General features: G+C 62.5%; 2 protein-coding genes and 1 non-coding gene across 14 annotated transcripts; 1 reads left to right on the top strand and 2 right to left on the bottom strand.

Moving 5' to 3' along the window:
- Positions 1-640: 640 nt before the first annotated feature.
- Positions 641-1836, top strand: MTERF4 (mitochondrial transcription termination factor 4). Of its 2 annotated transcripts, XM_015277091.4 has the most exons (3): positions 641-1009; positions 1078-1262; positions 1346-1836. In XM_015277091.4, the coding sequence occupies exons 1-3, from the start codon at positions 661-663 to the stop codon at positions 1754-1756; spliced, it is 945 nt and encodes a 314-aa protein (XP_015132577.1). In that variant the 5' UTR covers positions 641-660; the 3' UTR covers positions 1757-1836. The 2 variants fall into 2 exon arrangements, with proteins under 2 accessions (XP_015132577.1, XP_015132576.1); XM_015277090.4 differs by having other exon boundaries at positions 1089-1836.
- Positions 1776-21603, bottom strand: SNED1 (sushi, nidogen and EGF like domains 1). 11 transcript variants are annotated; one of them, XM_025153506.2, is made up of 33 exons: positions 21193-21603; positions 18500-18787; positions 17574-17714; positions 16571-16733; positions 15478-15603; positions 15283-15396; positions 13773-13886; positions 13487-13600; positions 13287-13403; positions 13057-13182; positions 12715-12819; positions 12155-12268; positions 11939-12064; positions 11734-11850; positions 11544-11660; positions 11299-11412; positions 11051-11224; positions 10810-10923; positions 9770-9883; positions 9188-9301; positions 8975-9088; positions 7938-8234; positions 6601-6784; positions 6411-6523; positions 6012-6290; positions 5627-5771; positions 5330-5412; positions 4789-4875; positions 4572-4688; positions 4160-4250; positions 3647-3727; positions 3388-3425; positions 1776-3259 (listed from the first exon to the last, which is right to left on the bottom strand). In XM_025153506.2, exons 1-32 carry the CDS (start codon positions 21592-21594, stop codon positions 3389-3391), a joined length of 4542 nt encoding a protein of 1513 aa, XP_025009274.2. In that variant the 5' UTR covers positions 21595-21603; the 3' UTR covers positions 1776-3259; position 3388. The 11 variants fall into 11 exon arrangements, 10 of the variants coding, with proteins under 10 accessions (XP_025009274.2, XP_025009275.2, XP_025009281.2 ...); XM_025153507.2 differs by having other exon boundaries at positions 4160-4247; XM_025153513.2 differs by having other exon boundaries at positions 7938-8000.
- Positions 19795-19865, bottom strand: MIR1704 (microRNA 1704). The gene has a single exon (NR_035198.1). It is a non-coding gene; the product is annotated as a microRNA 1704 (primary transcript).
- Positions 21604-22542: the final 939 nt, after the last annotated feature.

Genomic DNA, 22542 nt, shown 5'->3' with positions numbered 1-22542 from the left:
GGGCTGCTGGTTGGCGACCCTGCACATAGCAGGGGGTTGGAACTGATGAGCATTGTGGTCCTTTTCAACCCAGATCGTTCCATGCTTCTATGATATGATTTTGAGGAAACAAAGATAGCAGAAAGAAAACTTGGACTGAGGAGGCAATGCTGACCAGGTGGAGATGCTGACAACAGAGGCCTATGTGCAGCCCAGCCAGGGCTGCAGTGCTGAGCCGGGAGATGCAGCAGTTCCTGCTTCTGTAGCCCTGCTTCCTCATTCCAGGCTTTGATAGCTCCAGGTGAGCACGTGGCTGCCTGCATTCGTGGCACAACGCACCGCATAGCTTATTTAAGGCACGGAGGAACGGCTCCAGCCCTCTCTTGTGCCTCAAGCGTTGGCTTCTGCGTTCAGCACAGCTCTCGCGGTAGCTGTGCCTGTAGGGCAGCGCTGCCTACTGCTGGAACCCGAGAGAGACCGCTGCGCCACAGGGCGCCGTGCCGACTGCGAGCCCCGGGGGCCTGCGGGCTGCAGGCAGGGAGGTTCCTCCGTGCAATCACCAATCATTAACGCCGCAGCTCAGACGCGGAGCTCGGGGGGAGCCGAGAGGCCGCCCCCACCCCCCGCGGGCGGGGCCGCAGCAGTGCGGCGGCTGCGCGGTGCGGGGCTCCTCCCCGAGCCATGGCGGGGCGGTTGCTGGGATTGCTGCGGGCTCGCGCGCCCCGCGCCGTCCTCCCCGCGCCGGGCCCGGCCTCCCGGCACCGCTGCGGCACGGCGGGCCCGGAGGAGGGCGAGGCGGCGGAGCTGCTGGCCATGGGCTTCAGCCAGGCGCAGGCCCGGCGGCTCCGCCTGCTGCGGCCGGGGCTCGAGCCGCAGCGGCGGGCGGAGGCGGCGGCGCAGCTTCTGCTGCTGGGGCTGAGCGCGGAGGCCGCGCTGGGGCTGCTGGAGCGGAGCCCGGGGCTGCTGCGGATGGAGACCGCGCGGCTGAAGGAGCGCGCCGAGTACCTGCGGCGGCTGGGGCTGGAAGGAGGTAGGGCCGGGCCGGGAGGAGGTAGGGCCGGGCCGGGCGGCCCCCCCTCACCCCGCACCCCCGCTTAGCGCGGCTGCAGAGCGCGGCGGGCCGCTGCCCCGAGGTGTTCACGCTGCCCCGGCGGAGGATGGAGGCGGTGGTGCGGCTGCTGCGGGAGCGGTGTCTGTTCACGGCCGAGCAGCTGACCGAGCTGCTGCGGAGCTGCCCCGAGGTGCTGCTGGAGGAGCCGGACCGCGTGCAGCACCACTTCCAGGTGCGGGGCGCCGTGCGGGGCGGAGCGGCGGCGTTGCGGGCGCGGCCCGACCGGCGCTGAGCTCCGCGCGCCTCCACGCGCAGTACGCGTACTTCAGGATGGGCGTCCGGCAGAAGGAGATGGTGAAGGCCCGGCTGTTCCGCACGCCCTTCGCCGAGCTGAGGAACCGCCACGTCTTCCTGGAGCGCCGGGGGCTGTACCGCACCCCGCACAAGGGGCAGAGCCAGAGCGGCAACCCCGCGCTGCGGGACGTCCTGCGGCCGACCGAGGGCGACTTCGTGGCCGGCGTGGCCCGCGCCTCCCCCGACGAGTACGAGGTGTTCAAGCGGCTGCTGGCCCGGGAGGAGGAGGAGATGGAGGAGGAGGAAGAGGAGGACGAGGAGGAGGAGGAGGAGGAGGAGGGCAGCGCTGCACTGCACGCAGAGGGAGGTGACAGGGACTGGCACAGCAGTGAGCCCTCCCCAATTGCCCCGTGTCCGCCCGCCCCGCAGTGACCAGCTGCTCCACAGAATATACCGTTTCTATAAAGTGTTTTTATTTATTTAGTAAAAAAAAAAAAAAAAAAAAAAAAAAACAACAACCAAACCCAAATAACTAATTCATTTTAAAGACTAGGTTAAAATCTTTTGGCTGTGTTACATGCTGTGCGCCGCTGTCTTCCGAGCGCTGCAGGGAGGGCCCAGGCAGGGCAGCGCCAGCCCAGGGGAGCAGAGGGGCCAGGCCCTGCTTTGGGGCACAGCACAGCCTGCTCTGGCTCTCCCCTGGCCCCGCTCTCATCCCCAGGGGTTGGTTTTCCACCCACCCCAGGGACGGGAGGATCCCAGCCCAGAGCACGCGTCCACAGAGGCAGAGCGAAAGCAAGGGCTCTATCTGCAAACCTCGTTCTCCTCCGTGGCAGAAGAGGCGTCCCCAGTGCTGCAGGGGAGCGTGGCCGGCCCCGCTCTTAGCCAGCGCCCAGCAGGACGAGGTGCTGCAGGGCTGTCCCACCTCCTGCCTGCAGCCAGGGCAATAACACTCTATGCCATAACTACGATATATCTCTGGTACGTATTAATTTATAATATACACCGTGTACGTTAATACACAAATCTATGTTTAACTAGCATCGTCGTACAAACTCACAACAACTAGGAACGTTTCTAAGCTAATTTTTTTTTCTTTTTTTTCCCCCTTGCTGGCTCTGCTACAGTCACCAGGGTACCCACAAACAGCACGGGGATGGCAGCAGCCCCACTGAGCCACAGAGGGTGCTGAGAGCTGCAGGCGGTGCAGGGGGTGGCACCGTGCTGTGCCACACTGAGCGTAGCATCGCCCCCCCTGCTGACAAACCGATCTGCAGAGCACTTTCTAGTACATTCCAGGTGCTCCGTCACTTGCTGAGCTGGAAAGATGGTTAAAACCACAGATTTTTTTACAAAGCAAAGAAAAAAAAACCAACATGGAGGCAGTGGAAGCTGCCTGAACTGCCCCTCTCCAGCGCAGGGCTGTGCCTCCAGCACCGCTCTCACCTCTATTTCTAATGTAGGGAATGGATGTAGAGAAGACCTCCTCCCACCGGGCCGTGGGGGCAGCCAGGGTTCAGGTGATAGCTAAGGCTTTTGGGTCCGCATTCAATTGTTTTATTTGGGGGGTTATAGGTAACTTCTTATAACCTTGGGTTACGAAAACAGGTTGGTGCAGCTGCTGCTGGGCTCAGCCTGGCGGTGTCAGAGCAGAGCCAGAAGCCCGGGGGGTGGAGGGGGGCTGAGGGACCCCCCAGAGCAGGCAGCCGGGACAAGGCAAGGCAGGGCAAAGGCACTGCTGGTCCGGCAGAGGGAAGGCAGCGCTGCTCGGATGCCAGTCTGGCTGTGTGTCCCTAATGGGCTGGAGGAGAGGGAGTGGCTGAGGCCAGGCAGGAAGGTGGCCCTGCTGCGTTCAACCCAGTGAGCAGATCTGATCTTCCTGGTGTTGCAGAAGCCCTTAGACGTGGAAGGATGAAGCTCCTACTGCTTTGAACCCTGCAGAGGAGCAGGAGGAGAATGAGCTGGCGTGCAAAAGCCCCCCCCAAAGCCCAGCAGCTTGTGCCAGCCTTGGCCTGGGCCCGGCCCCCTTCACAGCTTTGCCTGTGCCTGGAGCAGACACTTACACTATGGCTTCTTCAGTGTGTGACTGTCGCTTCGTTTTCTGGAAGAGAAGGAAGGAAAAGACCCATCAGTCCCACAGCACCTCACCCACTGCTCCCACAAGGCGCTAACCTTGCAGCCTTGAGGTAGAGGAGCTGCAGTGAGCGTGCACATCCCTCGCGTGCTGCCCTGCACCCCTCCCTGCCCACCCTGGTCCCAGCACCCCAGGGCCCACATTCTGGCCCCCAAGCAGAGGGAGGGCAACATTTCTGTTGGCTGTACCTGCTGGTTTTCTTGGAACCGGTGCTCTCACAGCTCTCCTTGTAGCATACATCCTGGTGTACCTTGTATACTCTCCTGTACCTGCACACACAGAGAGAGGGGAGCTGTATGGACTAACAAGGACAGAGCTGTGTTTTTAACTGCTACAGGGAGGTCTCCCCTCTTTCACTGATTCGAATGTGGCTGAGTCTTGCGTGGCTGGGCGAGGAGCTGGGCTGCTGCACCTGTCCCACAAGCAGGCTGGGGGCACAGCAGAGGCCCCCGTGCCCCAACATGAGTGCTGGCCCTCTACCAGGGACAGAGGTGGCGCTGAGCTGGGCTGGCAGGCAGGGGTTACACCGTGTCACACCCTGCCCTGATCTAGAGGCCTTGCCAGCGGTGCCAGGCACCCAGAAAGGCCACGGCATGGGACAGCCCTGTGCTCACTCTCCCTTCCCTGGAGCCGTGCTGCAGTGACAGCCTTGGCTCTTGGCACCAGGGGAAGGGGGAGCACAACCCGCGGGCAGTACTCACAGGTAGTGGCAGGTGCCTCCTTCCCACACAGGGAATGACTTGGTTTCCGAGTACAGCCGCGTGCACGAGTGTGGCACCTTCTTGCAGGCTGCTTGGGGAACAGGAGAGGGGAGCTATCAGCAAGCCCACCTCAGGCCCTGCCTGCCTGTGCCCCGGAAGCCATCAAGGCCCCCCAGGATCCCCACACTGCAGTCCTGGAGCTGCAGGCTCTGTCACTCGGAGCCGACCCGCCAGAAGTGAGCTCCAGCCTAGTGGTACTACAGGGCACAGCAGGATCCCGGCTGCTGGAGGCTCAGCCAGAACCTGGGAGCCGGCTATGGATGGGGCTGCTCAGTGACCTGTGCCCTGTGGGACCCCACTGCTGGGACAGCTCTCAGCCTTGTCACACACCCTGCAGCAGCACAGCACTCACCTAGCTCACAGTGCCTGCCCTTGAAGCCCGGGATGCAGTCGCAATGGTAGGATTCGCTCTCGCTTACACAGGTGCCTCCATTCTTGCAGGGGTTTGTGGAGCAGTTCTGCCTGATGCCTGGAAAAAACGTGCACCGCTGTCAGGCTCTGGGGCCCTGGCAAAGCTGTGTACATCCACAGTGCCAGCTCCCTGCCAGCCATGCCCACCCCAGACTCACTTTTGCTCCATGCCTCTCGCAGCTGCAGTGCCAGACTGCTCCGGCTGGGCTCCTCGCTGTTCTCCAGCCTCACGGGAGCCTCTGGCTCTGGGCAACGAGAGGGTCAACGTGACTTCCAGGCTGAGCCAGACCCAAAAGCAGCCCCTCTGCAGTGGCAGCAGCAGGCAGGGGGACCCAGCCTAGCATCAAGGGGACGGCCATGCCTGAGGCAGCACTTTAGCCCTTCACTTTTGGCACCTGGGGTATAGCAAACCAGGGGCTCGCTTGCCTCAAGCACGAGGCAGCATTCACTGCTGGCAGTGTAGGCCAGCCCATGCCACATCCCACATCTCCCATCACCCAAAAGCCATCTCTGGGCTTCCCAACTTGCCAGAGGCCAGCCCCCTCCCTACGTAGGGCAGGTGTTTGCATGCCCAGGGAGAGGTGGGCAGGTGGCTCTGCCCTCCCCTATGACTCGCCCAGCCTGCCTCCCTGTCCCCCTATCCTGGAGAAGATGGCACACGGTGACAGAAGGGGGCCAGAAAGACAGCAAAGCACTTACGTGTCTTCACGGTGATGGATTTGCTTGGCAAAGTGCCGAACCTGGCACTGATCCTCCTTCTGCCATCCACCAGCTCAGTGAACCTGGGGGAGCACAGCTGTGAGGGTGTGGGACAGGGCAGGATCCTCAAGGCTGGAGACAGCCTGAGTGAAGTGCTTGCAGGTGGTATGTGGTACAGTGCAAGTGCTGCATGTAGCTCACAGAGTGAGGCTGGGGCGGGCAAGGGACACAGCCCAGCTGGAGCTAGGCTTGCCTAGAGCTGGGGGAAGGGGCTGCGCTCAGCCTGCCGGTGCCTACCTGGGGGCTGGCGAGGGCTCTTCAGCTGTGTCGTGGTCTGCAAGCAAGCGGAGCTCGGGCAGGAAGGCCGGGGGCAGCCTGTTGCGCAGGACACGGGGATGGCCAGCCTGGCTCCAGCGCCTCTCCGGAGCCCCATCCTTCTGCACTGCAGACCACAAAGAGTTAGGCTTAGAGAGAGGCAGGCAGCCAGTCAGTGCAGTGAGGGGTCCCCGGGGTGCCATTTAGAGCTAAGGAAACACGATGCCACCTGGGCCGTGCGCTGCTCCTTTCCCCAACAGCGGATCACCGAGCCGCAATTCCGCACCGACCCCCCTGCTGGCTCCCAGCGATGGGGCACCCATCCCATACCCAGGCACCTGCGTTGGGGGCAAAGATGGGCACTCACGGGTGGTGACGTAGAGGTGGATGGGCTCGCTGTGCACCTGCCCCTGCTCTGTGTTCTGCACAGCTGTCACAGACAGGCGGTAGCGCTGTGCGGGCAGCAGGTCCCGCACGGTGTAGGACGCCAGCTTCCCGTTGGGCACGTAGCGGCTCTTGACGCTCTGCGCGGTGGTGACGTTGATGATGTACCCCTCCACGGCACCAGTGGGTGGCTGCTCCCACGTCACGGACACAGAGGTGGGGGTGACGCGGGAGGCTGTGAGGTTGCGAGGGGGGAGAGGCCCTGGAAAAAGAGGGAGAGGAGAGAAAAGGATCAGCGCCAGCGTCCAGCCTCGAGCCTCTCAGGAGCTCGCCCCCAGCCCAGCAACGGCCCTGCCAGCCAGCACCACGCAGCCCCACTCACTCGTCCACACGTGGAAGGGGGCTGTGGCCAGACTCTCCGAGGGGTGATCTTCTGTCCCCATGCCACTCAGCGTCGTGACATGGACGATGTACCGCTCTCCTGGCTGCAGGTCCCTGCAGAGGCGGGCGGGGGACATGAGCGCGGCGGCTCGTGGGCACAGCCGGTCCCACCGCCCGCCCGCCGCACTCACAGGAAGGTGTACTTGGCCACACTGCTGTTCAGCTCCACCGTGCGGTCTTCCAGGTCCCCAGGCTGGCGGATGGAGACACGCACCCTACTGACGGTGGAGTGTTTGAGCCGGTGGAGAGCCCATTGCACCGTGATGGTGCTGGCCGTCACGTTCGTGATCTCAAAGCCTTCCACCGGACGCGGTCCTGGCCGGAGCGAGCAGAGAAGCAGGGAGGGCTGCGGTCAGCAGCTGGCCGCGGCGGGGCTGCATCCTTCCCGCATCCCTTATCTCCCACGCCCCAGCCTGCCATGTGGACCAGCCTTCCTAGAGTCACCATGGGCACATCCACAGCACCAGGACGGCTCAGCGCCACTGCCCCGTGTCCCCGCTGTTGGGCAGCCGGGGGCACCCAGCCTGGCCCCCATGTTGGTTGCTCCTCAGCAAGCATGGAGCCCAGAGGTCCAGCTCGTAGTCATCCCTTAGGCCTGGTGCTGCCTGCCCAGCCTCTAGCCTCCACCCAGCCACGTGCACACCAGCATGGATGAGGCCTAGACCCAAGGCTAACCCAGCGGCAGAGGCTGCCCGGCTGCCCCACACCCTCAGGCCCTGCTGCCCCCTCCCAGCCCGAGGTCACCTCTGGGCTGGTGCCACGCATGGGCAGCGCTGGGCTCAGCCTAGCTCACCAGCAATGGGATCAAGCCCCTGGGCCTCCCCTCTCACTACAGGGAATTTTTTCCAGGTCCAATCTCTTTCATCCTCAATTTGCCTTCGATTTATGCTCCAGCCATCCACAGGCCAGGGATTACGCATTACAGAGGATGCAGCAGCATCTGCTTGTCCCACAACAATGGTCCATGCCCAAGGAAGCTATGATCCTGCCTCACTGCCCCCACCCACAGAGCAGAGGTCTCCTGTGCCCGCTGAGGCACGCCGGACCCCGGAAAGCAACACAGTGGTCATCTTCTGTTGGGCACTCCAGCCTCACCGCCCAGCCCGCAATGAGACTTTGCCAGGCCCAGACCCCAACAGCAAGTGCAGCATGATGCTGCGGGCACAGACAACCCGCACCAGCCCCAGAGGGCTTGGCTACTCTTTTCAGACCCTGCTCTCACTGGCCACAGAAAAGAGGAAAAAAAAAAAAACAAAAACCCATCTACTCCAAGCACTTTCAACCCAGGACTTCAGGGCCTGCACACCACCTTTTCAGCCGCACCACGGCCAGCAGGTTCAGGCTGGAGCAGACCTCCAGGACACGGGAAGCCGAAGGTGGCCGTGGGGAGGGCAGCGGGCTGGGAGCAGTGCCCCAGGCACTGGGGGGCCTGTACTCACAACCTAATTCCCTTGAGGACGCTACTCACTAGTGCGCGTGGTGAGCATGACAGGCCTGCTGATATCATTCTTGTTGTTCACGTTGCGTTTGACTGAAAAGACAGAAATATTGTAGGCTCTGCCGGAGGCTAGTGCCCGCAATTGGTGGGCAGAACGACTTCGGTCCACAAAATCTGTCCTGCGGTAAGAGCCGTCGAAGGATACGTACGTCACGGCGTAGCCGTCAATGAGTTGCCTGGCGGCTGCGTCCTCAGGAGGGTGCCAAGAAATCAACACACCAGTGTCCTCCACCCTTTCCACCTTTAATGAGGTTGGTGGCAGCAATTCTTCAGGGTGTGGGCAAAAGCAAAGGGGAGAGGTAATGCCATGAATCTTTAGAGAACAGACCCCAGCAACGAAATGCAGATGGAGGACAGGGTCCTCTCTCGCTCGCGTTGCAGCTCGCAGAAGCCCTATGGCTGCCGCTGGCCGGTCGTGCCAGGTGCCGAGCGTGTGCTGGAGGAGCCGGGGCTGCTCAGCCACCCCAATGGGCCTGAACAGAGCCAGGGCAAGCAGACAGCCTGCACGGCGGAGTTAGGAACACTGCATTTGCTTCCAGCTACCGGACCACATGGGAACAGAGGGAACAACCTTCCTCCAGATTAATGCACCACGGGGATCGCTTAAACCAGATCAGGGGCCTCGAGGATGCTCCAGCTGTGAAGCTGGAGGCTTTTATCCATTTTCTTTGCCTCCTCTCCCAAAGGCATTCAAGGCAAACGCAACCCCTGCTGCGCTGCTGGAGCCCGGAGGAATTTGTCCCCGGCATCCCCACGTGCCTCACTCTTGTGCTGTTGCTATCACCTCTAGCAGCCACCCAGCACCTGGTACGATCAAGCCCTGCTGGCATCTGCCCTCAGCATCCACAGAGCCGGGGCTCCCCTGGCAGAGGTGAGATCCAAGCCCTGCTAGGGGGAGGAGAGCTGCCGGTCCCCGACGGCCGAGCCCCTTGATGGTGGGTGACAGGGCAGGCACACTGCTGGCTAGCCCCTCGCCACGTCCTGGTGCTGCTGCTCAGGGCCTTTACCTTTTTCGCAGCTCTTGCCTGTGTAGCTCACTTTGCAGGTGCAGCTGTGGGTGCCATTGCTGGGCAGGCAGTAGCCTCGGCTCCCACATGGGCTGGAGAAGCACGGGTCACTGGCTGCAGAACAGGAGTGAGACACAGCAGCGTTAACGGCATTCGATGCCCCAGCAGCAGCGGCCGTGCAGGGCTGCAGTACTGCCCTCCTTCGTGCCTCACCTGTCTCACAGTGGTAACCAAAGAAACCCTCTGGGCACACACACAGGTAGGAACCTCCATCACCTTCACACTCCCCTCCATTCTGACAAGGGTCTGACTCACAGGCGTCCACTTCTGCAGGAGAGAGCAGGCTGGCAGTAAAGCACCTGCAGCAGGCAGCGAGCTGATGTGCTGGCAGCCAGCCCCACGTGTGACCACAGCAGCAACACAAAGGTGTAGCCTAGGGCTGCCAGCCAGAGCCCACCTTCAGAATCCCCAGCTCAATGCCACGGTGGCCTCAATCCCTGGCACAGCACTGCCTTGCCAAGCAGACAGGCAGCTCACAGGCACGAGGCCCGAGTCCTCTGCTGGGGCTGTTCCTTCCCCCCACTGGGAGAAGTGTCAGCTCTGCTGCTGGCAGACACAAGATGCAGTGAGCGCCACGGACAGCAGCGTCCTCTCCAGGTCAAGGTTAAGTCCGTACCCTCAACAGTGGCCGAGACTGAGTGCCAACCCTGCGACAGACGCCCAGCAGCTGCCTAGGCACAGGTGCTGGCCATGCCCCGAGCCCAAGTGACAGTCCCTGCCCAGTAGGGTCCCTACCTTCTTCGCACTGGGTGCCCATGAAGCCCGCGGGACAGGAGCAGGCAAAGGAGCCCAGGAGGTCCCGGCAGGTGCCACCGTTCTTACAGGGCTCTGATTGGCACTCATCAACTTCTGCAGAGAGGAGATGTGCTCAGAGCAGAGCCAGGGCTGGCAGGCAGAACAAAAAGTCTGGAGAGATGCCGTTTCTCCTCCCCATGTCATTCACTGCCCTGAACTCCCCCGGGCAAAGACAGCCCCACATGGGGCTGGACAGAGGGGCAACACGGATGGGGAAAGCTGGTGCTGTGGAGCTGTGCCGAGACACCACAAGTCACAAATAAGGTGTGCATGGTACATCTTGTCCTTCAATCCCCTCCTGAAGGCATTGCATCCAACCCAGCTAACCCCATCACCCAGCTGTGCAGTGCCCCACCAGCCCCTGTGCCACCTGACACCCCTCCCACCAGCACCCACCAAACAGCATGCAACAGAGCCCCTGTGCCATAATGAACACATGCACGGAGGAGAGCAAGTGCAAGGAACTGCTGTGGGAGGGACAGCCCACTCTGCACCCAGAAAAGGTTAAATCTTAAGCTGCTTTTCATCATCCTCCCTCTTGGCCAGTAACTCTGGAGCTGTGAGGAACACTCCTCACCCAGATCCTGCAATCTGGGCCTTCGTTACGCATGTTCAGAACATGAAGGTCACGTTGGGACTGTTCTCCAGCAAATGCTACCGTGACAAGCAGGGGGTGTTGGAGGCACACGAAAGCCATTCAGGGGATTCTGACCCAACCCCCTGGGAATCACAGCCCCATCAACGCCAGAGATGTCCGTGCAGCACCCATTGGCATGGATGGACAAGCAGCACGTGCACCCATCCCAGGTGGGCTGGGGGCTCCCCTGAGCCGCAAGTGGGCAGGAGATGGGAGCTGGGGCACACAGGCAGCCCCACTCCCAGCTGCATGACTCCAGCTGTACTGACAGCCACCTGCGGGGACAGCCACCCATGGGGACTCCCTCCTCTGCTCCCCACATGAGCTCTGTGCATTCTCTTACCCAACTCACAGTGGAGGCCCGTGTATCCCGGCTCGCACACGCACAGGAACTCGGCGATGCGGTCTTTGCATTGGCCACCGTTCAGGCAGGGCTGAGACCGGCACTCATCAATCTCTGCAAGAGTTTGGGCAGGGGGGGAGATAAGGTGAAAGCAGTGAGCACCAGGGTCCCACGGACACATGCAGCAGCGACACAGCCTCAAGCCAGGGCCAGGGCTCAGCCACTTCCTGACACTGCCTACCGTCACATTCAGGGGGGTCGCTCCAGACACCCTGCGAGCGGCAGACACGGGGGCTGTTGTGCTGGCTGAGGACGTAGCCCAGCTCACAGTGGTATTTGGCCAGCGAGCCCACCGTGGTGGAGTTGAAGGAGGCCTGGGCATGCTTCACAGCGCTGGGCATGCCGCAGTCAATCTCTGCAGAGAGATGGGGAGTGAGCGAGCGTGGCTCGGGTACCTGGGGCTGGGCTGTGGCAGCGCAGGGCCCTCACCTGTCCCGCAGCGCTTCCCTGTGTAGCCCATGGGGCACGTGCACACAAAGTCCCCACCGAGCTCCTCGCAGGTCGCACCATTCTCACAGGGGCTCAGGAAGCAGGGAGATGGCACTGGGGAGAGCGGAAGGCACCGGTGTGGAACCGGCAGGGTGCAGAGCAGCTGCCACTTCCCCCCGAGCTGCGTCCCTAAAGTGGTTTGGATGGCAGGCAAGGAGCTGACATCCAGCAGCACCCGCACGTACCGATCTCGCAGTGCCGTCCAGCGTAGCCCGGGGCGCAGTCACACTTGTACTTGCCGATGTAGTGGAAGCAGGTGCCCCCATTCTGGCAGGGCCCCGAGGCACAGGGGTCCGGTTTACCTGGGGGCAGCGGAAGCTGAGTCTGGAGAGGCACACACACCGCCCGCCTCCCCTCGCCAGGCCGGGGCCGTACCTATCTCGCAGTGGCGGCCGGTGAAGCGGTAGGGGCAGGCGCAGTGGTACTCGCCGTCGGCCTCCTTGCACGTGCCCCCGTTGCGGCACGGCGCCGTGCTGCAGAGCCGTGGCCGGGCTGCAGGAGGGGAACGGGAGATGCCCACCGGCTCTCCAGAAAGGCCCGTGCCCCAGGGGCCAGGTCCTGCTCCCGCTGTGGCACGTACCTCTCTCGCAGTGCTTGCCCAGGAAGCCTGAGGGACACTCACAGGTGTAGGAGTCGTCCTGAGTCTCGCAGGAGCCCCCGTTCAGGCAGGGCTCAGAGTCACAGGGGGACGGCACCGCTGCAAAGCCAAATTAAAACCTCAGAGCTACAGAGCCTGAACCCACACATTCCGTGTCCCTCCCTGCACCGTCCCCACGTTCCAGTCAAGGACACTCACTGTGGTTGGTGCCGTAGTCGGTGTGGCACACGCACAGGTAGCTCCCGCCGTACTCCATGCAGTAGCCGCCATCTGGACACTGCGTGTTCACATTGCACGGTGTGGTGGTCACTTCTGCAAACACACAGCAAGAGCCTCCGTCAGCTGCATCGCAGCACCTCCCAGCCAGAAACAGACCCCAGAGCTTTACAGGGCTTAACGAGACGGGAGGCACCATGGCCCCCCCCGTGCTACTCTCTGAAGGCCACGAGTATGGTAAGGGTAATTTGGGATGGAGGAGGGAGCTACAGCATGCCCAGCTAGGGCTTCAATCTCCAGGCCATGTCCAGGGCTTGGGAAAGGCATGCCACGAAGCACTGCAAGAGTGGCAGCTCCTCACCACGAGGAGCATATCCCCAGGCCTTAGCTAGTGTAGGTGGCTCAGATTAAACACTGGGCTGCTGTGCTAGGTTTGGACGCAGGGTGGATCCTTCACATCAGAGCCAGGCTGGCGTTAGGTGTCCAGAAGAGGGAGCAAACACAAAAAAAATTCGAGCACCGTGTAAGAAGCCTTCACCTACCAAATTCACAGAGCAGGCCAAAATACCCTGGCAGGCACTGGCAGATGGTGACATTCCCCTCCAGGCAGCTGCCGCCATTGCGACACTCACAGCCCTCAGTCAGCTCTGCAAGAGAGGGAGGGATTTCCCCTTGTATTGTGGTGCCAGGACAGCCTCACTGGGGGAGCTCAGGACCCGCAGCCAGAAGCCCCAGGGCACAGCTGCCTGGGAGACAGGGACCACAGCTCAGTCCTGGAGCCCTGAACGAACTCTGCAGGGGCAGCTTCTCCCTGGGGTTGCACAAGCACTCCAGTAGGGCATCCCCAGCAAGGTGGCATCCCAACAGAGACTCTGGGTACTCACTGTCACGGCAGTCCTGCCCGGCGTAGCCCTCTGGGCAGTCACAGGCATAGCCCTGCTCCAGCTCCAGGCAGCTGCCCCCGTTCTGGCAGGGGTTAGAGAGGCAGGCACTGGGCACACGGGGGCCACCTACAGGGACAGGGATGCTGCTGGATATGTCCTGGGCAGGGACACCGGACGTGCCCTTTCCGCACAGCCCAGTGCCTCTGTGACATCCCCTCACTGCCGCTCACCGTACTGGCAGTTGTTGCCATAATAGCCCGGGGAGCACGTGCAGATGTAGCGTCCCGGGCGGATGTAGTTGCACGTCTGCCGGTTCCTGCAGCTCCGGTCCTCGCAGGAGGAGGGGTCTGGAGGGGAGGACGCGATGAGCCCAAGAGGGGGGGCAGTGGGAACTGCCGCTGGCTGCCCTGGGCATGCGGGCACCAGGCACCTGTCTCACAGCGCTGTCCCACGAAGGGCTCCAGGCACACACACGTGTAGTTGTCAACCAGGTCAACACAGTGCCCTCCGTTCAGGCAGGGGCTGGACTCGCACTCGTTCACCTCTGTAACACAGGGCAGGGAGGGCCGGTTGGACACACGCAGCACCGTGGACTTACGGCCTCGGGGACCAAGGAATAAGGCTGGGTGGGGATGAAGGGGAAGGAATGCAGCTTGCCGAAGTGGGACACAACTCCATCCCTGCCAGGCGGGCTCCTGCTGCTCATCAGTGCCCACCTGTCTCGCAATCTCCTCCTGCGTACCCCGGCTGGCACGTGCACACCGCCGTCCCGTTTGCCACCTGGCACGTCCCGCCGTTCTGGCACACCTTGGTCTCACACGGCGACTCTTCTGCAGCGGGACAGCAAAGAGAAGGGGGTGGATCAACCCACACGCAGGACCAGCACACCGTGTCCTCTGCCGCTGCCAAGGCAGTACTGGGCAAGGACAGCTCGGACAGCTTCCATCCAGCTTTGCTTTCTGGGTGCGGGATCCCTCCCCCAGAAGGAAACTCCCCGCTCTCCCTCCCTGCCTGCACAAAGGCTCACACGGAGCCCAACGCCAGCGCGGGCCGAGCCGGCACCGCCAGCAGAGGCTGCCCCGCCGCTCTGCTCCGTGGAAACCTGGCTCCAGCGCCGAGCCCCTTGGCCATCAGCCCTCGCTGCTGTCCCCACGCCCAGAGGAGAGGTGTTGTGAGCAGATGCCTTTTTCCCCCCGGCGGATGTTGCTGCCTGCATTAGCAGTGACTCATCCGGAGGCGAGCCGGGGCTCAGGGAGCCTAGGAGCACTCCCAGGTGCTCCCAAGGGCTCGGGACCCGAGTGCCACTTGCGAAAGCCCCACACGGAGCAGGGCCTCCCATCCCTCCCGCGACCCCTGCTCGAGCACCAAGCACCAGCGCTTTCCAGCACCGGGAAAGCAGCAGGCGCGTTCCTCGCAGCCATGCCGGGACAAGCACTCCTGGGAGCAGGCTGCCAGCGGAGGAAGCGCTCTCTGCCAGAGCAAAGTTTCCTTTGCTTTCAGCAAGTTGCGATCCAAGACCGCGGCGCTCGGCGCCCAGCACGGCTCCCGCTGGAAGCCGCTCGTCCCCGGGGCGCACCGGGAGTCGCTGCGCAAAGCCTGACTCCCCAGAGCTGCCGTGCCTCCAGCAAGGCATGCAGACCCTTCCCCAGCACTGCTCGCAGCCTAACAGTGGCTTCCCACTAAACACAGCGGGGGAGGCTGCAGGAGAGCAGCTGGCTGTCATCGGCTCCTCTACGCTCTCAGAAAACCATTGAGGTCTTCCCAGCCTGCCCACATGAACTCCGCGCATCCCGTAGGCGTGGTGCAGGGGCACGTGGGGTGTCCGAGAACCCCGCAGCCCCGCTGTGTCCCCATCCCTGCCTGGGGATATCGGTGCTTCTCTGAGCACCGTGGGCACAGCTCAGAACCAGGAAGGCTGCCCATGATTGGGGCAGCAGGATGCCTCACGGCAGCTTTGACAGCTGCATGCTGGCTCTGCTGAGCCTGGTGGCACAGCCCCAGTGCTTCTCCGTCCCCAGGCACACCATTACAAAGGGGACATACCCAGGCACATGCAGCCCCTTCTCACGCAGGGCAGCTAAACGCAACGCTCTGCTCCAGCTGCCTGCAGGGAGGAGCCAACACATCTCAGAATAGAGCTGGGATGCCCAGCAGGCACAATGGGTGCCAACCACTCTCCAAGCAGCAGAGCCCACTCTGACGGCCGCATCTCAGCGTGACACTCACCGATCTCACAGCTGGCACCTCTGAAGCCTGGCGGGCACTGGCAGCTGAAGCTGTTGACGCTGTTGATGCAGGTGGCTCCGTTTTGGCACGGGTGAGACAGACACTCATCCACGTCTGAAAGAGCACGGGGAGAGCAGGGGCTCAGGGCAGGCAAGGAGGCAGCAGCGAGGCTGAAGGCACAGGAAGGCTGCTCACCGACATGGCACCTTTTCCCCGTGAAGCCCGCGAGGCACGAGCAGGTGTAGGAGGGGTTCCCAGTGATGCAGTCCTCGATGCACTTCCCCCCGTTCAGGCAGGGCCGCAGCGTCAGGCACACGGAGGCTGCGGAGACACGCACGCCCTCCGCTCACAGCCCGCTCCGGCTGGGCTGACACGCTGCACTCCGGCCACGCAACCGCCGGGGTCCGTCCCAGCATCCATCCAGCCCCGCCGTCCGTGCATTGGGCTGGATATGGTCACCCGGCTCTCCAGGGAGCTTGGGGAGCCCGCACTTGGGGGCTGTGTGCCCCACAGATGGGCTCGCTGCTCTCGGGCAGGGTGGAGGTTTTATTCTTGCTGCAGGAGCGGGGAGGCAGGGCCAGAGCCCTACCAGGCAGGGACAACCAGCGGATGTTATCCAGCCAGCCCTTGCCTATGGCCCGGGGCAGAGGGGAAGAGGGATGGGAGAACCTGTCCAAAGTAAACCCACAGGTCATATGAAACACGCGTAGATTAGCGGGTAAGAAAACACGGCCAGGGTGGGGCAGGGACAAGGAACAGGAGGCCAGTGGCTCCGTGGAGGATGGCTGGGCACAGTCCCTGTGTACTGCTGGCCTCCTTGGGCAGCGGCTGCCTTGAGGCCCCACAGGACAGACGAGCTGCCCTAAGGGTGACAGCCCAGCCCCACAGTGGTGCCGGGGCCACAGAGCCCCTCACATTCCCCCTCACCTCCTCCCCAGTACCCCGCAGCCTGTATTGCTCTCAGGAGCTTTCCTCCCCATTGGCTTTTTCCACCCCAGCACGAGCGGGCAGATCCCAACCAGACCGGGGATCCCCAGGCACAGAGCCCGGGAGCCACGCTTCCCACAGCCACGCAGGGGGCTGGCGGCTCCAAGGACGGTGTCCCCACTGCTGCCCCCACCCCGAGCCCTCCCCGAGCCCCTCGAGCTGTCTGCTCCACCCGTGGGTCACTGCTCTCTCCCCTCAGGGGGGGAAAGTGAGGGTGGGGATCGAGGCAGGGAAAGATAGGGCTGGAGAACAGTTTGGGATCGGGTTGGGAGTTAAATAAACCTAACTGCTGTCCTCTTACTTGTATTGCTGCAGCCCCCCACTTGCACCTGGGCATCATCGATTCTGAACACCCAGCGCCCGGGGATACCCACATTTGTCGTCATCTCCACGTCAGCGATGTCGTCAGTGCGGGATCCGGGGATGTTGAAGTAGCGCTTTCCATCACCGGCGTTAAAACCTGCCTGGGAGGACAAGGGCAGAAAGCAAAGAGCCATCAATACCTCAGAACAGCATCCGAGGGGCCGCGGCACGAGGGGGTGCGCTGATGGACCACGCACCGCCGCCACCACCCGGGTTCTTTCTGCATCCCTGCAGTGATGGATCATCCCCTGGGATGACTGCTTTTCCCCGTGCCCAGGAGCACAGGCTCACAGCACCCACAGCCCAGAGGCACGGGGTAAGAAGGACGTTTCTTCCCCTGAGGTTCCACTCCTCCTCGCAGGAGCTCCCGGAGGGCTGCTCACTGGCCAAGGTGTGCTGCCACTGCTCTGTTTACGTTCATAAAACCCACCCTGCTCCTGAATTCGGGGATTCAAAACGTGTCTCTTTCCTCTACACCTGCGATTTCCTGCAGGCGGGCAGGCGGGGAGCCAAGGACAGATCAACTGGTGGTAAATTCACACATCCGAATGGGGACTGGGTTGCGGTTTTTTTTTCCCCTCTTAAACACAACAACGCACACAAGGATGAAATAAAAATACAAGCGAAAGCTGTGCTGGCTGCGGCAGCTGACGGGCTGCTCTTAAAGTCTGAGGTTAGGAAGGAAAAGGAACTAAGAGGCAGCAGCCAAGGTAAAGAACCGTGGTTTCGTTATAACAAAGTCCCCTATATGGTCTCAGCTTCGGGAACGAGAGCACAGATGGATATTTAAGAACTTTAAGAAAGCAGGGGGAGGGAGGGAGCCACCACCAAAAATCCATGGGCCGCACCGCGCTGCCAGAGCGGCTCCGGGGAAGGCCAAGAGCACTGAGTGCGGTGGGCTCGGGCACTGCCTGGGGGTGATGGCCGTGTCCGCTGCTTACCTGCGCTGCGATGCCGCCAAGCCCAGCAAAGTCCCCCCCACTGCTGGCGTGCATACCCGTGGTCCAGGTGATGGACTCATAGTTGAAGATGGTGAAGGAGAGCTTGCCGTCCGTGATGAGGACGATCTGGAATGTGTTTACCTGCGGGATGGAGGAGAGAAGGCGGTGAGTGAACATAGTGACAGAGCGAGCGGGTCAAAGAAGGACAGACAGGAATGCTGTCAGGAAGTAAAGCTGCAGGCAGTGTGCAGCAGAGGGGTGCTTCCTTCAGCACTGACTCCTCTCCCAGGAAAGATGGCCGTGAGCCCCCTGCCCAGCAGGAGCAGCGTCAGAGCTCAGCTCACCGCGTGGGGAGGCGCTTTTGTGCCAACCAGCCTCAGTCTGTGCCGAGCCAGGACTCAGGAACCCCAGTGCCTCGCACAGAAACTCTCTCAGAGACAAACTCCTACTCCCAGCAATGCTGCAGGGGAGGGCAGCGAGTGGCACAGCCCTACAGCACGGTGGAGCAGCCAGCCCAGGGAGCAAGAAGCGACCAGCATGCAGCTGCAAGGGCTCTAAAGGGAAACAGGAGGTTCTCCAGGTTCTCCAAGAGAGTGAATACCGCACTCCTGAGTGGGAAATCAAACTCATTCTGGTATGAAAGCTTGCCTTTGGATCCCTGAAGCTTAGAAGAAAGGCCCAGGACGGTGGTCAGGCTTATGGCAAAGAGGAACGAAGCCTTAGAGCCAAGTCTACCACCAGCCCTGGGGCTCAGAGCTCCGGGCACAAACCCAGGCTCCTCAGCACAGTCGGAGGTGAACTTGTTGAAAACACCACAGCTCCGCTTCCTTCGGCGTTATAAAAAAGCCACCCCTAAGCTAACCGCTGCCTCCCCCATCGGAGGACGCCAAGCTCTGCCCACCCCCATGGGTGCCCCCACCGCTCACCGGAGAAAACGAGCTTCCCCCGAAGAAAGTGACTCGGTACCACGTGGCGATGAACACCCACTGGGCAGAGAAGTCGGGGAACTCGGGGAAGTACCGCGCGATGTCTCTGGTCGCCCGCTCCAGGATGGCCCGGTCCTGGCTCTCCCGGTAATACACGTCGCCCGCCCGCCGGTTGTCCACGTCCGCCCAGAAAGCCGCCACCACACGCCGGTCCTTGGAGATGGGGAAGGCCACCGGCGTGAACTGAGAGACCTCCTTCAGGAAGGAGATGATCCCGTTGTTGTTCACCTGCAGACGAAGGGGGGACAGCGGGCAAGGATGGTGCCGGCCCTGAGGCGCGCCGATGGGGCCGTTCCCCCGCTGCCCTCTCAGCCCCGGCCGCGCTGAATCCTTATTTTAAAGGCACTTTTTGCTTCGCCCGTTCCCCCGCAGCCTCCTTCCACAAATATTTGAGCGTTTCCCCTTCCTGCCCTTTGAAGCACGGGCAGCCCGGCCGGGAAAGTGGCCTCACCCCCCGACCTCCACCGAACAAACCCGGCCCTGTTCTCCCGCCGCAGCCTGGCCAGGCCTGGCAGGAAAAGAAAGAGCACCCGCCTGGGCCGGGGGCACCCACAGCCGCAGTCTGGGCTGGCTAACCAGCGGCACCCAGCACAGCCGGCCCACTGAGGCCTACCAGCACGGGGTGCCCACACTCATGGGCTCTATGCTCCCAGGGCTGATGAACTCTGTTACAGGCCGGGGAGGTGTGGGCACGCAGGTGTGACAATTCCAGGGGGGCTGATTTGCCCTGCAGAGCCTCGCAGCCCCCAGCAGCCCCTCATGCTGGCTGCGGCCATTTGTAGGGTCCCAAGAGCCCCAGGGCAGGCCCTGCTGTGACTGAGGGGAACGCCATTCCCTTTCAGAAAACCCTCCGTAACCTCACAGTGTCCGCAGAGGAACATTCTTCCCCTTATTAAAGCAAGATGGGAGAGAGTTAGTGCCAAGAAAGGGTTTTTTTTGTTTGTTTTACAGAGGAAGGGGCAGGCCCAGAGGGACCCCCAGGGTCAAGCCCTGCACTCCGGGCCTTGTGCTTTGGCCGCGGCTTGTGTGGCTCCCTGGAGATGTGAGGTGACAGCCACCCCTACAGGACCACCCCCCCTCAAGGCAGACACCAAAGCCCCTTGGCCCCGAGGACAGTGCATCTCCCACAGCTGCCATAGGGCCGGCGTTTTCATCCCAGAGAAATCCCTGTGCCAAAGACACACGAGGTTGAACCAGCGAGGTCCAAGCAACGCGTGCCCCCAGCTGAGACAACGGACGGGAGCATCCCAGCAGGAACAGGCACAGATCTTGGTGTGCCCCATCAATCTGCTGTGAATTCTCGGTCAACTTGGACCACATCAGAAAAATGGGACGAGACCACCGAGGCACCCATCTTCCAAAAGCACAGGAGCATGACACGATGCTTACTACACACCGGAAAACCCACACCCGCTCATTTTCCCTACTCCTTCAACCCAACAGAGCTGGGTTTCTCCAGCCCCCTGCCCACAGGACGCCCTGCATGCTAGCTGCTCCAAACTGGGCTGTCCCCAGCAGGGTCCCAAGCAGGATCCCAAGCTGCCAGGCTGCCCAGGGCACAGACATACTGCAGGCTGGGCGCCAGAGGGGGAAGTACGGGACAGGTCGCAGCAAGCCCCTGTGCCGTGCCCATCTCTTCCTGTGTGTTAGGCAACACCCTGCCAAGCCCAGCAGCCTGCACAACCCTCCTCGCTGTGCCAGGTCCCCCGGCCTCTGCGCAGAGCATTCCCAAATGCCAGCTCCCTCGAAGGCTGTTGGACCACATCTCACTGTTTCGATGACACTCTGAGAGGAAGCATCAGCAGTCAAGGGTTCATCCCCACCACACTGCTGGGTCAGCCCAAGACAAGCACAGCGATTGCTCCTTCCCAGGGCCTTGGCTTCAAGGCTTGGCACCGAAGTGTGACTGTGGTCAGGCTATCTGCCTGCGCCTCCCTGAGGGACCAGCGTGATCGTGGTGCTTTCGGTGTCAGCAGAAACGAAAGCCTTCTGGAGGCCGGCCAGCATGGTGAGAGGGATGGGGACACGGACATGCTTCCACTGCTGGGTGCTGCCCAGCGATGCTCTGCCCCCATGGGAGCCCATCCTGAGAGCTGACGGCCCGAGAGCTGCACGGGACAGTGCCACACAGCAGCATCCCCGAGTGGGAACGGCATGGAAAGCAGAAGGTTGTACAGCCCTCGGAGGAAAAGCAATTTTAGAATGCTCGGCAGATGCCAGTGCGTCCTGTCAGCCCAATTAATGACTCGCACATGGAGAGCAGCAGGCACGTCCCACATCTGCCGCTCAGCTCACGGCCCGGGACCGCACAACATCTGCTCCAGCGGCGCTGCCCGGCCCCACCGGCACCGCCCGGCACAGCAGCCGCCTCCGCTCGGTCCCCTTTCCCCTAAAAGGCTGAGCTTTGGGGTCGAGGACTCCGACGCTCTGCATTCAATAGGGGTCACGCAGCCACCCGTCCGAGGGACGCACCGGGAGCGGTGTGAGCGGAGCGTTAATTAATAAGAAAGAAAAGCAAACAGGCAAGAGAAGGGGCTCGGAGGGAGAGAAGGCAGCCGGCAGCCCCGGACTCCGGCGCAGCCCCGCCTGCCCCGCTCCCCCCCTCGGCGGGCCCCCCGCGGCCCGGCACTCACGTAGAGCCCGGTGTGCCCCGCTCCGAAGAAGGGGAAGCGCACGGAGAGGGGCCGCAGCTCGGAGCCGCCGTCGTCCTGCTTCAGCGTGGCGGCGTCGCCCTGCGCCGGCCCGAACGGGTAGAAGTCCGCCAGCGGCACCACGCCGCCCGCCCGCAGCCACTCGCCCAGCAGCGCCGCCAGCGCCACCCAGCCCGCCGGGCCCCGCATGGCCGCGCCCGTCGCACTCCGGCCCGCGTCTCCCTCACGCCGGCACCGGCAGCCGCGACATGGCGGCGCGAGGCGGAGCGGAGCGGAATGGAACGGATCCGCGCCCGCAGCTCGGAGCTCCGCCGCCGGCCGCGCCGCTCTGCTCTGCCCGCGGAGCGACTCGCTCGCAGCGCCCCGCGGGGGGCGCATTTGCATAGCCCGGGCGCAGCTGACCAACGGGAACGCCGATCGCGTCGTGGGCGTGGCTATGCAAACGAAGGGGGCGTGGCCGTGGGGGTCCCCACGCGCGGGGTGTTCGCGCTGCCCCGGTTGGCGGCCGCTGCTCCCCCGAACGGGGCCCGAGAGAGCGCGGGGCGGGGGGGGGGGGGGGAGGGAACAAACGGCGTTATTTGCTTTTTTCCCTTTTCCTATATTTTTTTTTCAGGTGCTAAAAATATTATCAGGAAATTCTTTTCAGGAATGCGATGTTTTAAGTTACGCTTTTCGGCTCAAGGGCCTCTTTGTCTCCTCGGGAAGAAAAATAGTGATAATAATAATAAAAAAAAAATAGAAAGAAAGAAAGAAAGAAAGAGAAGCAAAACAAACAAAGCCCGAAGCGACGCGGCTCGGAGCAGCGCATCGCTTATCCGGACGGCCTGCTGGGAAACGCTGCGGGGAGCGGGGCCGTCCCGCCGGGGTGCCGCTGGGGATGCGATGGGCAGCAGGTGGCCGTGGGGACACGAGAAGCAGTGGGGGGGTGTTGGGACGCGGGGGGTTCTGCTCCGTGCCCCCGCGGTGCAGACGCCGCGGTGAGGCCGTGCTGTGTGCTGAGCTCCAGCCGAGGAGCAAATTATGTAAGGGCTGAAGTGAGCAACAGCGGGGCTGCGCCGCAGAACGGGCACCGCGTGGTGCCACCGCTTGCAGCGTGAGGGGTCCCCGCACTGCAGGACCCGGGGCTGCGGGCACCGATGTACACCGTGGGGAGCTGCCCCCTCCGGCAGTCGTCGGCTCGGAGCGCATTGAGGGGTACCCCCGGCACGGTGCCCCCCCCCCCCAGTGGTGTGTCCGTGGCCGCTGGCCCTAAAGGCGGCCCTACACCGGCACTGAGCGCACGGAGCTCAGCGAGAGCAGCGAGGCAGCCCTGTCCCTTTAAAAATCTCCTGG

This window comes from Gallus gallus, chromosome 9, assembly GCF_016699485.2.
Source record: "Gallus gallus isolate bGalGal1 chromosome 9, bGalGal1.mat.broiler.GRCg7b, whole genome shotgun sequence".
Taxonomy (NCBI): domain Eukaryota; kingdom Metazoa; phylum Chordata; class Aves; order Galliformes; family Phasianidae; genus Gallus; species Gallus gallus.
Note: the sequence above shows the minus strand (reverse complement) of the source record. Positions and strands in the feature narration are given on the sequence as shown.

Excerpts from the sequence above, each read along its gene's own strand:
- SNED1 (XM_025153506.2), bottom strand. The coding sequence starts at position 21,594 with ATGCAAATGCGCCCCCCGCGGGGCGCTGCGAGCGAGTCGCTCCGCGGG. Across the intron at positions 17,715-18,499 it reads GGGGAAGCTCGTTTTCTCCG|GTAAACACATTCCAGATCGT; the intron begins GTGAGCGGTGGG and ends TCCATCCCGCAG. Across the intron at positions 6,524-6,600 it reads GTGGCCAAGTACACCTTCCT|GGACCTGCAGCCAGGAGAGC; the intron begins GTGAGTGCGGCG and ends CCGCCTCTGCAG.
- MTERF4 (XM_015277090.4), top strand. The coding sequence starts at position 661 with ATGGCGGGGCGGTTGCTGGGATTGCTGCGGGCTCGCGCGCCCCGCGCC. Across the intron at positions 1,010-1,088 it reads GCGGCTGGGGCTGGAAGGAG|AGCGCGGCGGGCCGCTGCCC; the intron begins GTAGGGCCGGGC and ends GCGCGGCTGCAG.